General features: G+C 40.1%; 3 protein-coding genes across 9 annotated transcripts in view; 1 reads left to right on the top strand and 2 right to left on the bottom strand.

Moving 5' to 3' along the window:
* The window catches only part of KATNBL1 (katanin regulatory subunit B1 like 1), a 65,501-nt gene extending 61,104 nt beyond the window's left edge, over positions 1-4,397 (bottom strand). Inside the window, exon 1 of one of the 2 annotated variants that reach the window (XM_045450148.1) lies at positions 4,354-4,397. The gene's annotated coding sequence lies outside the window, so the exon portion shown is untranslated. The remainder of the gene's footprint in view (positions 1-4,353) is intronic. The other variant, XM_045450149.1, reaches the window with a different exon arrangement.
* Positions 4,398-4,435: 38 nt separating this feature from the next.
* On the top strand, positions 4,436-10,148 carry EMC4 (ER membrane protein complex subunit 4). Of its 4 annotated transcripts, XM_045450150.1 has the most exons (5): positions 4,475-4,626; positions 4,967-5,081; positions 8,513-8,666; positions 9,187-9,347; positions 9,577-10,148. In XM_045450150.1, the coding sequence occupies exons 1-5, from the start codon at positions 4,541-4,543 to the stop codon at positions 9,610-9,612; spliced, it is 552 nt and encodes a 183-aa protein (XP_045306106.1). In that variant the 5' UTR covers positions 4,475-4,540; the 3' UTR covers positions 9,613-10,148. The 4 variants fall into 4 exon arrangements, with proteins under 4 accessions (XP_045306109.1, XP_045306106.1, XP_045306108.1 ...); XM_045450153.1 differs by lacking the exon at positions 9,187-9,347 and having other exon boundaries at positions 4,436-4,626; XM_045450152.1 differs by lacking the exon at positions 4,967-5,081.
* SLC12A6 (solute carrier family 12 member 6) overlaps positions 9,814-13,119 on the bottom strand; it is an 89,118-nt gene continuing 85,812 nt past the window's right edge. For 2 of the 3 annotated variants that reach the window (XM_045450144.1, XM_045450143.1), the window contains 2 exons: positions 12,269-13,055; positions 9,814-12,206 (listed from right to left, as the gene is read on the bottom strand). In XM_045450144.1, the coding sequence (XP_045306100.1) occupies positions 12,964-13,055 (92 nt within the window). In that variant the 3' untranslated portion in view covers positions 9,814-12,206; positions 12,269-12,963. The remainder of the gene's footprint in view (positions 12,207-12,268; positions 13,056-13,119) is intronic. The other variant, XM_045450145.1, reaches the window with a different exon arrangement.

A 13,119-nucleotide genomic window follows, 5' to 3' on the forward strand; every position in this document is an offset into this window, starting at 1 on the left:
ATGTCACTGCTGACAGGGGTATTTCATGACACCCGCAGAGCCATAAACCAGAAATTAAAAAAAAAAAAAAAAAATGTAACCCACATAGAAATGACGCAGAAACCCAACAATAACTAGGAAGGTAGTATTTTACCGCTCCCCACTCCCCACCAAATTGTTTTTACACTAAAGGGGTTTGAAATTGCAAACAGACAAAATGGAGGAAAAAAGTTTCCTCTCATTAAGACTCTTACTGACACGGAATAAATCGCATCTTGAATAAAATAGTGTGAGGTGGTCCTTTCCAGAAGGCAGTGATGATAGGAGAGTTAAATAACACAAATAAACTGGGGATTTGCAATGGAAACCCATTTTATGGAAGCTACAGGACCTTTTAGAACAGCATACTAGGGAAGCTGGTTGGACCACGGAAGAGGGCAGAACAATTATTGTACAGACATTAAGTGGCATACCCCAGAATGTAAGACATTATCTATGAAAGCTTTTTTTCCCCTTTAGAGAGATCCATTCTTGCAAATCTGGTTGTTTGAATAGAAAATTTTCAAGGTGCCTGAGTGGGTCAGTCGGTTAAGTGTCTGACTTAGTTTCAGCTCAGGTCATGATCTCGCAGCTTCATGGGTTCCAGCCCCGAATCGGGCTCTGTACTGGCAGCTTGGAGCCTGCTTGAGATCATCTCTCTCTCCCTCTCTCTCTGCCATTCTCCCACTCGTGCTGTCTCTTTCTCTCTCAAAATAAATAAATAAACTTAGAAAAACATTTTTTTCTTCGGGGCACCGCTCTGGTAAAGCATGTGACTCCTGGCCTGCAGGTCGTGAGTTTGAGCCCCATGTTGGGCATGGGGCCTACTTAAAATTAAAAAAATAAAATAAAATAAAAATAAATAAATAAAAATATCCTTTTCAAGTTTCAATCCAAATGCAACTGCTCAGAAAATGGCATAAAGTATTAGAAACAGATAGCATCTCAGACGCCTAAAGTGGTGGTGGTGGTGGGGGGGTGAGATTCAAAAACAAATACAAAAACTGTGTAGACAGCCCAAATATAAAGTCACTTGAGGCAACTCACAAGACCTATGGAATCATGGTGTGGGTCTTCTCAGTTTCTTTAATTAAAATAGTATTTGCTCAAAGTCACAAAAGGAAGTTTAAGATTTATTTTTACAAATTGAGTATTTCCATTATTGTCTTATTCAAGGTTAGTCCAGTGGGAGGCATACAAGGAGGCTCTCAGAAACCACTAACTGTTTGCTTAAATTACTGTGTTAAGTTCACACCTTTTAGAGCAGCAAAATGCTCTGGGTCAGTGATTCTTAGTACTTGCTGCACAGTAGACCCATGCTCTACCCTAAGCAAATGAATTAGAATCGCTGGAGTGTGGCCCAGGCATCTATATTTTTAAAGAGATTCCAAGGTGATTCTCCTGTGAATCCGGGACAGAGAACCATTATGCTTCTAGGTTTGGAAATGTGTCATATTATTAACATTTATACTTTTTCTAAATCCAAAAATGGTACCTGCACAATGCAGGTAACTAGGAAAAGTATGGGAAAGCACAATTTAAAAAAATTATCTGAAATCGCATTACTCCTTTATGTGTTCATCATTTTTTCTATGTCTATGAAAGAATAATATGCAAAGTGTTTTTTTAAATGTTTTTATTTATTTTTGAAGGAGAGAGAGAGAGACAGAGCATGAGTGGGGGAGGAGCAGAGAGAGAGGAAGACACAGAATCCGAAGCAGGCTCCAGGCCCTGAGCTGTCAGCACAGAGCCCGACACGGGGCTCGAACTCAGGAACCGTGAGATCATGACCTGAGCCGAAGTCGGAAGCTCAACCAACTGAGCCACCCAGGCGCCCCATATGCAAAATGTTTTTGAAAAAAAAAAAATGTATTTTAGAATTAGAAGTTACCCTTAGAAGTCATCTAGACTTCTAAGTCATCTTATTTTAGAGATGAAGAAAATAAAGCCAAGAGTTCCTAACTCAAAGTGGAGTTCATTTGGAATCAGGATCAGAATTTAGGTTTCCCTTGACTTTTCTTGCAAAACATAATTAGTAAAAACAAACAAACAAACAAACAAACAAAAAAACCCTGAGTCCTCAAGTTTAAATCCAACTTGAAATTCCATTTCTATAAAGGATCTATTATTTCTCATGGTATTCTAATAATCTTAAAAAACAACAACAAGTAGAGCTTGTCAGGGAGTACCTTCATCTTTCTCAAGACTTCTAAAGTATTCTATGGAACAATGACTCCATAGGAAGTTAATAGGTGTGATAAGGAAAAAAAGGGGGGACTTCTTATTTAGGTGGATGGGAAATGAAGATTCATTACTGAATCATTTCTCATGGTTTTAATATGTTATATTAATCACACTGAGACCCCTAGGGTGTGTGTGCAGAATATCATCTACAGTTTTCCTCAAGTGTATTTGACCTTGGAACACTTTCTCAGTTCAGTCTCATTGTTCACCTCAGTCTTCATGCTCTTTGGAACATGTTTTAGCAAATTACACTATGAGGATTCCTAGGATAAAGGAATAAATGACCTGGATTTACCTACTGAGGCCAAAGCAACCTCGATTTGGGTTCCAGTTTAAACATTTTTATAGTAAGTGGGGGAGTACTTTAAAAGGGACGGAATATATGATTCAAATGACTAACAATGTTTTCAAAAGTGCTCCTTTACAATTTATTAAAGAAACTTGAACTCAAAAAAAGAAAAAAAAAATCCATGAAAACCATTAATTGGATACAATAGGTAACGTTCTAAAACGTATTCCCTTCTAGTTTTTACATTTTTTCACATAAATGTAATTATAGTATATTCAGTTCTGTATTATATTTACTTTCAATTAATTTACTCACATTCACTAAACAGTTATTCAATACATCATGTTCTAGGCAGTGGAATCAAATATAATTAACACATACCTCCTACCTTTAAGGAATTTAGCGCAGGGTGCAGCAAGAGAGGGGGTAGATATGTGCTCAGGGGATGTCAACAAACATAAATGCAATGCAGTAAGTGCTGTTACACAGATTACAGTGGGGACAAAGAAGATTGCCCAATAGGGCCAAGACCCTTGTGAAGTCTGAGATGAATCTCAAAGGTTTATCAGAGATAAGAGATAAAGGCAGAAAAGTAGAAAAAAAGCAGGAAAGCAATCCACAAGCTGAGTCTTCCTAAGATCAGATAAATATTTTAGAATGAATTGGAAGGGGAAAAGTGTTTCTTGTTACTACCTTATTCAAACAGTCTATGAACACACGATACTTTTAAAATCAGAAAACAAAGTGGGGATGGAAATCTTCAGCATCTCCAGATCAGCATCATCTTCGAGGGCCCAAACTCTTTAATTGGCCCTTTTCAATCTTAGCTCTTGATTATATTCTCACCTCATTCCTCCTCCTCCCTCACCCCTAAGCCGACCATATCAAGTAACTTGGGAGTCAAAGAAAAAAAAAAGTTTAAAAATACAGTACCATTTTCAAACCGCCAATTAAAACACATTATAATGCTGGTAGAATGCAAATGGGTGCGATTTTGCTAATGAGCATTTAAAATGAAAATTCCTTAAAAATGTGCATAGTCTTTGATCCAGCAACTGCGCTTCTAGGTATTCAACTTAAGGAAATACAACACACACAACAATGTTCACATTCAATGGTTATAAAAGGGGTAGAAACGTGAAACAACTTAAATATCGAACATCAGGTTAAATTATATAAGTATACAACTGAACACAAAATCCAATCACTATTGTGCTTTTTTTTTTTTAATTAAAAAAAATGATGCATACGTAGCGGGCACTCCATTTAACCTCAGAACCCTGGAAAGTAGGCAGATTATCCAACTTTTACATATGAAAAGGTTGAAACACAAAAGATTTAACTTGTCCAAAGTCACATAAGTAAAGAAGCCAGAATTCAAAAGAAGGCCATCTGTATCTCAGGCCCAGGAGCCTTCCCACTTCTACACTGCCTCCTAGCATTGGGCGGAATGAGCATAGGACTATTCACCGCGCAGGGTTAACGTGACTTCTTAAACACAAAGCTCCTGGGACGTGGAGGGCATTTTCAATACTCGGAAGCTACTAAATAACTTGCTCAAGGTCACTCAACCCGTGGTGAATACAGGTTTTAACGCAGATTTGAATCTCGTCTTCCCGGGAGAGCGTAGGAGCTCAAGAAGGATTTCTAGGCTTCAATTCCTAACAGGGTCAGTAAGGACTTTCCCTCTGCTAAGCGCACCTCAGAGGTCAGGGAACACACAACAGGCCTCTTCAGAGAGGAGGAAGCGCTCGGGGGTCGTTTTACGGAGCTAAGTACGGTCTGACCTTCACGACACCCACCTTCTGCACTTCCAAGGACTCTCTCTTCCACCCTCCGTCCGCCAATTTCCGGGTGGAAGTGACGTTTACGTTACGCGCCGGAAGCGGGCTTGAAGAGTAAGACAGAGAAGTAGCGGGTGTCAGTGGGCCTGGGTCCCGACCCGCTTTACAGTAAGGAGCTTTGCAGCTTTGGTAGGTGGCCGTTGCCATGACGGCCCAGGGGAGCCTGGTGGCTAACCGAGGCCGGCGCTTCAAGTGGGCCATTGAACTGAGCGGGCCTGGAGGAGGCAGCAGGTGAGGAGCAGGGGCCAAGCTAGGTAACAGAGCCTTCACCCCAGTACTGCCGCAGAGGAATAGGAACTGACCTCTGAGGCACAACTCTCTGAAAAGGACGGGTGGCATAAAGACGACTCCTGGGGAGCTAGTGGCTTCTCTGCCGCGGAAGTTTCTAATGTTCAAAGGATGTTTATTTTATTCCTCCCAATAGACAGAGGTCTGACGAACCCACGAGAGGGCTTGGTCTAATCTGGGTAGGTGTATCTGAGGCTCTTTGTTCCTATGATTAATAGAACAGGAAATGTGGGATTTGAAGTGTGGAAGGCTGCAGCCTTAGTTTCCTGCTTTGGTTCTTTAGGAGCCGAAGTGACCGGGGCGGTGGCCAGGGAGACTCGCTGTACCCTGTTGGCTACTTGGACAAGCAAGTGCCTGATACCAGCGTGCAGGAGACAGACCGGATTCTGGTGGAGAAGGTACAGAGGTATAGATGTCACAGTAGTTCTTAGGACAGTCCTGACCTACACAAGCACCCTCCTCTCCCAGGCAGCATATGACTGACTTACTGTAGGAGTCTTAACCCCAATATTGGTAGATAAGCCGATTGAGATTAATTTACAGTAGTAAAAGTGCTTAATAGTTGGAAAAACAAAAGGCGTTTGAACGATGTAATAAGAAAGTAGGTGGAAAATTATCTACTGGTGCTGCGCCTAACAGCTGAAGTCCTCCTTTTACTCTGGTTCCCTTACAACCACAACTCTAGTTCCCTGACACAACCAATGTGTCAGATATCCTTTTGGCTTTATCCTCACAACAGATGAGAAAGTTTGTTACTTATTACTATTTATTACCTTACCTATCATTCGAGTCTGAGCGACTTCATCTTCTGTCACTTACCCCTTTGTTCTTCATTCCACTCTAGTCAGAATGGCCTCCTTGCTGCTTCTTGAATATACCTGGCAGGCTTCCATCTCAGACTTTCCTACATGTTCTTTACCTCTTCCTGGAATACTCTTCCCCCAGATACTTTTATGACTTGCTCTCCCATCTCCTTTAGGTCTCTCAAATATTACCTTCTTAGTAGGGGTGCCTGGGTGGCTCAGTCGGTTGGACGGCCGACTTCGGCTCAGGTCATGATCTCACGGTCCTTGAGTTCGAGCCCCGCGTCGGGCTCTGTGCTGACAGCTCAGAGCCTGGAGCCTGTTTCAGATTCTGTGTCTCCCTCTCTCTGACCCTCCCCTGTTCATGCTCTGTCTCTCCCTGTCTCAAAAATAAATAAAAACGTTAAAAAAAAAATAAAAAAAAAATTACCTTCTTAGTGAAGCCTACTCATGGCACTCCCTATCCTGTTTTCCTACTTATCCTTTCCTAGTTCCTATATTTTTCCCATATCATTCATGTATATGATATAGTAACTTTATCAACTGTCTTTTTTACGTTGGTAAGCTCCAGGAGAGCAGATTTTTGTTTCCTGACAGCTAGAACACAACCTGGCACTTTTTTTCATCTCAGCCTTAATATTGTTCAATACCAAATGATCTTCATTTCATGAAATGCAGTGATTTTTACAACATGAAAATGACAGCTGGTATCAGTGCCTTTCTTGATAAGTATATCACTTTTCATCTTGGTACATCAAATTGTAGTATTATGAATAACATGAAAGTATTAAAATGGCCTGATTTTGCAGGTAGATTATTATACTTTAGAACACTTCTGTTGTATGGATGGTTTGATCTTTAAACTCCAAGATAAGTGGGGCGCCTGGGTGGCTCAGTCGGTTAGGCGTCCGACTTCAGCTCAGGTCACGGTCTCGCGGTCCGTGAGTTCGAGCCCCGCGTCAGGCTCTGTGCTGATGGCTCAGAGCCTGGAGCCTGCTTCCGATTCTGTGTCTTCCTCTCTCTCTGCCTCTCCCCCATTCATGCTGTCTCTCTCTGTCCCCAAAATAAAATAAATGTTAAAAAGAAAAAATTTAAACTCCAAGATAAGTGATCTTTTATGTAAGTGACACATCAGGAACTGCTTACAAATATGGCCATTTATTCTTTTAACACGAATAAGCTCAATGCATAGTGATATATTCTTCTATTACTAGATTTAGTTAATATTTTGTTTAGGATTTTTGCATTTAGTTTCAGGAGTAATATCAATCTATAAGCTTTTCTCATAATGTCCTTGTCAGGTTTTGGTATTTATGGGGCCCCATTTAATGAGTTGCAGAATGATCATTTTTTATTTTCTGAGAGTGTGTATAAGATTGGCTTAATTTTTTCCTAAAATGTTTAGAATTTGTCAAGGAAAACCATCTGGGCTTAATTGAAGATTCAGTTTCTTAAACAATTTGAGGACTATTTAAAATTTCAATCTAATATATTATGCTGTTAGGTAGTTCTTCTAGGAATTTATCCATTTCCCAAAATTCATAATATGATCACTTTAATACACTGCAAGAACTATAGAGATGTTCCTCTTTTATTCACAATGTAAAATATCTCTTCTTTTTCCTTCGTCAGGCTCTCCAGTATTGATTTTATTAATCTTCAAAAAAAAATGCCTTCAGCTTTGTTTACTTAAAGAAAATTTCATTAATTTCTTTTCTCATTTTTATTTCCTTCTCATTTCTGTGGGCTTTATTCCTTTCTCTGACTTCTTGAAATAGATGCCGAGCACAATGTGGATGGAGCTAAGGAGTATTATCCTAAGAGAAATAAGTCAGAGAAAGACAAATACCATATGATTTCACTCATATATGAAATTTAAGAAACAAATGAGCAAAAGGTGGGGAGAGAGAGGTGCAAACCAAGAAACAGACTCAGAGGGGAGGTGGGTGGAAGCATGGGTAAATAGGTGATGGGGATTTGGGTGCACTTGTGATGAGCACCTTGTATGAAGTGTTGAATCACTATAATGTACATCTGAAACTAATGTTACACTCTATGTTCACTGGAATTTAAAATAAAAGCTTTTTAAAATTTTTAAAAGAGAAATAGCTTTCTAATACGTATTTAATTTCTTCTTTGATTTGTTGATTATTTAGAATACATTTGTTAATTCTAACATGTAGGGAGTTTTGTTTTCTTTTTGTTACTGATTTTTAGCTTAATTGCATCATAAGCAAAGAACATGCTTTGTAGGATTTGGGTTCTTGTGAGCTGACACTTTCTTCATGGCTCTGCAAGTGGTCAGCTTTTCTAAGTGTCTCAAGTGTGTTTGAAAAGAAAGTGAATTCTACAGGTGTTGGGTGCGATGTTCTGTATATGTCAGTTGGGTTAAGTTAATGTCATTCAGGTCTTCTGTATCTTTTTTTTCCTTTTTTATGTTTATTTTTGAGAGAGAGCGTGTGAGCAGGGGAGGGGCTGAGGGAGAGGGGGACAGAGGATCTGAAGCGGGCTCCGCACTGACAGTAGAGAGCCTAGTGCGAGGCTTGAACCCATGAACCGTGAGATCATGACCCAAGCCAAAGCTGGACGCTCAACTAACTGAGCCACTTAGGCACCCCCAGGACTTCAATATCTTGATTTGTCAGTTTGTTTTTTTAGTTATTGATTGTGATGTGCTAACTCCCATCTTGTGGATTTACCTATTTCTTCAGTTGTAGATGGGACAATGATAGATGCAGAAGTATAAGAACCAAAGTAGGGAAGTCTTTCTTTTTAGTTAGATCATGGGGGGAAAATAACATCTGGAAAACCAATGGGGAAAAATATTACAAATGTTGAGGATGAAGCCTTATCTTTAGTGGAAGAGAAAGCTTCTTGTGGCAACATGAAGGGCAAAAGTGGTGGAACTGAGGAGTTGGTTCAGAAGCACAGAATTGGGAATTGTGTTCACTTCACCTTAACATCAGTGATCTGACAAATGTGGGACAGAGGATACAGATCATCAGTTAAAACTGTGTTTGTTTTAGCGCTGCTGGGATATCGCCTTGGGTCCCCTCAAACAGATTCCCATGAACCTCTTCATCATGTACATGGCAGGCAATACTATCTCCATCTTCCCTACTATGATGGTGTGTATGATGGCTTGGCGGCCCATTCAGGCACTTATGGCCATTTCAGCCAGTAAGTATTCTTGATATAACAACCCTTCCTTAAGTTTTAAGAATTGAAGACATATTCTTAGGTGAAACTCATGAAAATCTTTAGTACTGCTGTTGGCTAGTTGCCAGTGGGGTGGAGGGGGGTGTACAGGGAGGTGATGATAATGGTGGCAGCATGGAGGGGAGGGAACTTATCATGGTTTTTTATTCACCTTCAGTGGTCCTATTTGCTCTCTTTCTTTGGGTCTATATTGTTTTTTTTTTTTTTTTTTCCAACGTTTATTTATTTTTGGGACAGAGAGAGACAGAGCATGAACGGGGGAGGGGCAGAGAGAGAGGGAGACACAGAATCGGAAACAGGCTCCAGGCTCTGAGCCATCAGCCCAGAGCCTGATGCGGGGCTCGAACTCACGGACCGCGAGATCGTGACCTGGCTGAAGTCGGACGCTTAACCGACTGCGCCACCCAGGCGCCCCTATATTGTTTTAATAAATGACCTGATTCATATTGGGGAAAAAAAACTTGGTTTGTTCTCTCAACAGCTTTCAAGATGCTAGAAAGTTCAAGTCAGAAGTTTCTGCAGGGTTTGGTATATCTCATTGGAAACCTCATGGGTTTGGCACTGGCTGTTTATAAGTGCCAGTCAATGGGACTGTTGCCTACACATGCATCAGATTGGTTAGCCTTCATTGAGCCCCCTGAGGTAAGCCAAAAGAAAAGTTAAATTTGGGGCAGTTGTAAATAGTTGAGCCATTTGAGGGTGGAGGATTTGAGTTGGTACTAGAGCTTATTTTTTAAGAAATAAGATTCCTTGGGAGTTTGGAAGTTGTTATTTTTTAAGGATAAAGTGAAATAGAGCCTGTGATTAAATAAAGTAACTGTACTTGATTCCAGGAGTTAGTTCAACACCCCTTCACCTTTTCTTGTTTCAGAGGATGGAGTTCAGTGGTGGAGGACTGCTTCTGTGAACCTGAGAAAGAAGTACCTGGTGCCTTTGTATCAGGATCCCATTTACAACCTTTTCATGTCCAGTGGCTCCTCCTTCACATACTTACTCTTCACATGATCACTCATGCCAACAAGAACCCAAAGCTCTCTTTTCTCCATGGTGAGGCCCAGAAAGACAAGTATGTATCACTACACACACAAACCATACTATAACCCTTGACTGAAAATAATGTAGAAAACTTTATTTATGTTTCCAGTACAGAGCAAAACAACAAATAAAACTGTAATTCTATGTAAACAAAAGAATGGCCGCTGCTAAATCGAGAACCACAGCAGCAGCTCCTTTCAATAAATTAAATGGTCGAGAACAATGCTTAAAAAAAAGTTGCACAAGTTTCCCTTAAATCTATTTTCCTTAATATTTCACTTCTATTTAACACAAGCTGGAACATAAAAATTCTGTTGGAGACACTTGTGGAAGATGTAAGAAACTAATGCTGGATTCAGATTATACATGATGAAAAGAAAAATAAACCAGACAAAAAGGGCACGTAAATATGCTTACAGTGTAATCGCTACTTTAATATCCACAATAATGGATTTTTAACACATGTAGGGGGCGTGAGGATTGGCGGGATAGTCGGGGCCACAGCCATCTGAGGCAAGGGAAGATACACAGTAATGATCTTTCCCCTGCCAAGAGGAACCTGGCATCTGTCAAGCAGATGCTGCAATTCAAACCTCAGCTTTTAAGATAGCTTTAGAAGGCAGAGGGCCAGCATCTGGAGAATGGATATTGTCATAATCTGCCCTGGTAAATCATAGCTGAGACTTAAAAGCTGAATCTTACTCAAAAGGCAGGAAGAGGTCTTTCCTTTCTCTTCCTTCTTGAAACATAAAAGCCCCTTCCCCTAAGGTGCATTCTCTTATCAAGTTTTCAGTATTGCTTTATTTGCAGTGATTAGAAGAGACAAGACACTTTGCAGACAAACAACATAAGCAACACACGGACATGAAATGCTCTAGACGGAGATGAGTTTAAATCTGGCCTAATAACCATTTTCCCACATAATGGTGATTGTATGTTTTAAGGGCTGAAGTAGCGGCTGTTATTAGTAGCCACTAACTCCGTTATCCCTTTTAAAAGATTCTTATAGAGCTCCAACCACAAAAAGCTCTTCTAAAACCTTGTTTTCTGCCCATATTTTTTCTATATGGAAAAAAAAAAAAGATCAACTACTTTGGCCAGAGGATGTGTGTAAATGTAGAGGAATTCCTGGGTAGGCTGACCTTTAAAGACTGGGGTGTCAATATCTTGGGTCGTAAGGAACCTATTCCACTACTGTGGACTCAATTCAACAATGGAGTATTACGGTGAAAATTGTAAACAATGCTTCTACCCTCTGCAGGAAGGAGCAGGAAAAAGACTTAAAGATTGTGTCTGCTTTGCTACCCTGACTGGGTCTTGAGGTTGAAAAAAGAGCAAAGGGAACAAAATGACTCAATTTCTGAAGCCATACTGAAGAATTTTCTCCTCTGCCCCATAACAGTCAAATGAATAGTCTGCTGATACCTAGGTTTGCTTCCTCCAAATCCTATTGGGTAATCAAAAAAGAGTGGCACTATTTATTATTAATAAAGTGATTCAAAATCAGTCATGAATACAGTTAAGATAGTTTCTCTAAATACTTATCCTATAAAAGAAATGAACATTTCACATATTTGCAATTACTACTCAAGGTGGTTTCCCTATGCTTGAAAGCCAGGTGTTTTAATGACCAGTAAATGAGCAAATAAAAAGCTAAGCTTGCACAAGTATTTCCTTGACACATTTAGAGCTTTCTGAAAACAACTGTTATAGCAGAAGACTGTTGGCTTGGATACTCTTAGTTCAAAGCCAAGTTTCTGCAGTCACAAGAATAGAATTGAGAAAAGAAAACTGCTCATACTGTGGGCATTTAGGTGAGTGCCTCAAGTCTTTGCTATGGCTTTGGAAATGAGTCCACAGGATTCTTAGTGAAAGAAGTTTCTTGAATCAGGCCAATGCCAATCATATGCCACTTTAGTGAAGCAGGTAGGGAGAGGAGCAGCAGCTCAATCTTTGGCACTATGGAAGGAGTATGGCTCTGGAACTTCAAATCCCATTGCTAGATTCCCCCTTTAAAAGACAGTCCAACGCTTTTAGGGAAGGATTTCAGCCAGTCTTCCTAGTGTTTGTTCCTGATTTTTGACCTATGCCTGCCTACCAACCCAGAGGGCATAAAAAAAGAGAGGAGAAACTGTTGGGCACTATGCATCATCATCTAGGTTTCCTAGATAACAACTTCAATGTTTGCTCTTGTCGCATAGGTAACCACAGACTGTGTTTCAGTAGATCTTAACAGCTACCATTTGGAGTTACCTTAATTTGGCCATTTGAACACAGCCTGAAAGAAAATTTTCCACTCCAACTTTAAAAAATAATTTCCAGGATAATAATGCCTGTATTACAATCTTAACCACAGAATCGATTTTGAGAACCAGCTGATATGTATGTGTGTGTGTGTATACATATACATATATGTACATGTATATGTATACACACATATACATATATATGCATATATATACACACCTACATATATATGTGTGTGTGTGTGTGTGTACACACACACACACACACACACACATATATACACCAACATAGTATATGTACTTAAACCTGGTATTTGGGGAGAATCTTATTTTGGAGGAAGAAGTAAAGGCTGCAGCCATGTGTCGGTTTTTGTATATTAGTACCCTAACAGAAAATCAGAGTCCTGGAGAACAGTGGATTCATTAAAGAAAATTAGCTAAAAAAGGTTTTCATCTTGGTTTGCCACAGGTTATCTCTACAAGGATGTTAGGTCCCCATATACTTGGCTGTGATTTCTTTAGTATGATGAAGCTGTGTCCTCTGGCTGTTACCCCCATGGTGTCATCACTGGACCATGACTTCTGAGACTTCCCTTTAATGTTGGACCTGTACTTGCTTTCGGTCTTCAGTTGAATTTCTAGCATCCCTTTTGCCAATTCATTTTTATTGGTTTAGCTTGTTAATTCTAACTTGACTTCAACTGGGACAGACATGGCTTTTAGGACTTGACCAGTGTTCCAATGTTGAGGGAATATTTGCTTCTTCTGTAAGGATGGCAGATCATATGACAGCAAAGAGCAGAACTATTTGTACTTTTTTTTCACAAGTACTTGAGGCTCAGCCTGTCAAGAGTTCACTGTGATGTGTACAGAACCCAGGCCTACTTGATGGGAGTAGTAGTAAAGAGCTGGCACTTCCACGAAGGATGGAAGCCTTTTAGGAAAGGTGAGGCCAAGCAGAGTCACTCAGGAGTAGATTATGAATAAATGGTGATCACTTCACTGCCACCACCTCGGACAAGGAGGACTCGCTCTAGTCCCTCGGTGAGCACTTCTAGGAATTCCATGTCTTCAGAATTTGTCAAGGGGACAAACAGGTGGGAGAAAAGCACATTTTTATAACCTGACATGAT

Source organism: Leopardus geoffroyi, chromosome B3 (assembly GCF_018350155.1).
Source record: "Leopardus geoffroyi isolate Oge1 chromosome B3, O.geoffroyi_Oge1_pat1.0, whole genome shotgun sequence".
In the NCBI taxonomy this organism is placed as follows: domain Eukaryota; kingdom Metazoa; phylum Chordata; class Mammalia; order Carnivora; family Felidae; genus Leopardus; species Leopardus geoffroyi.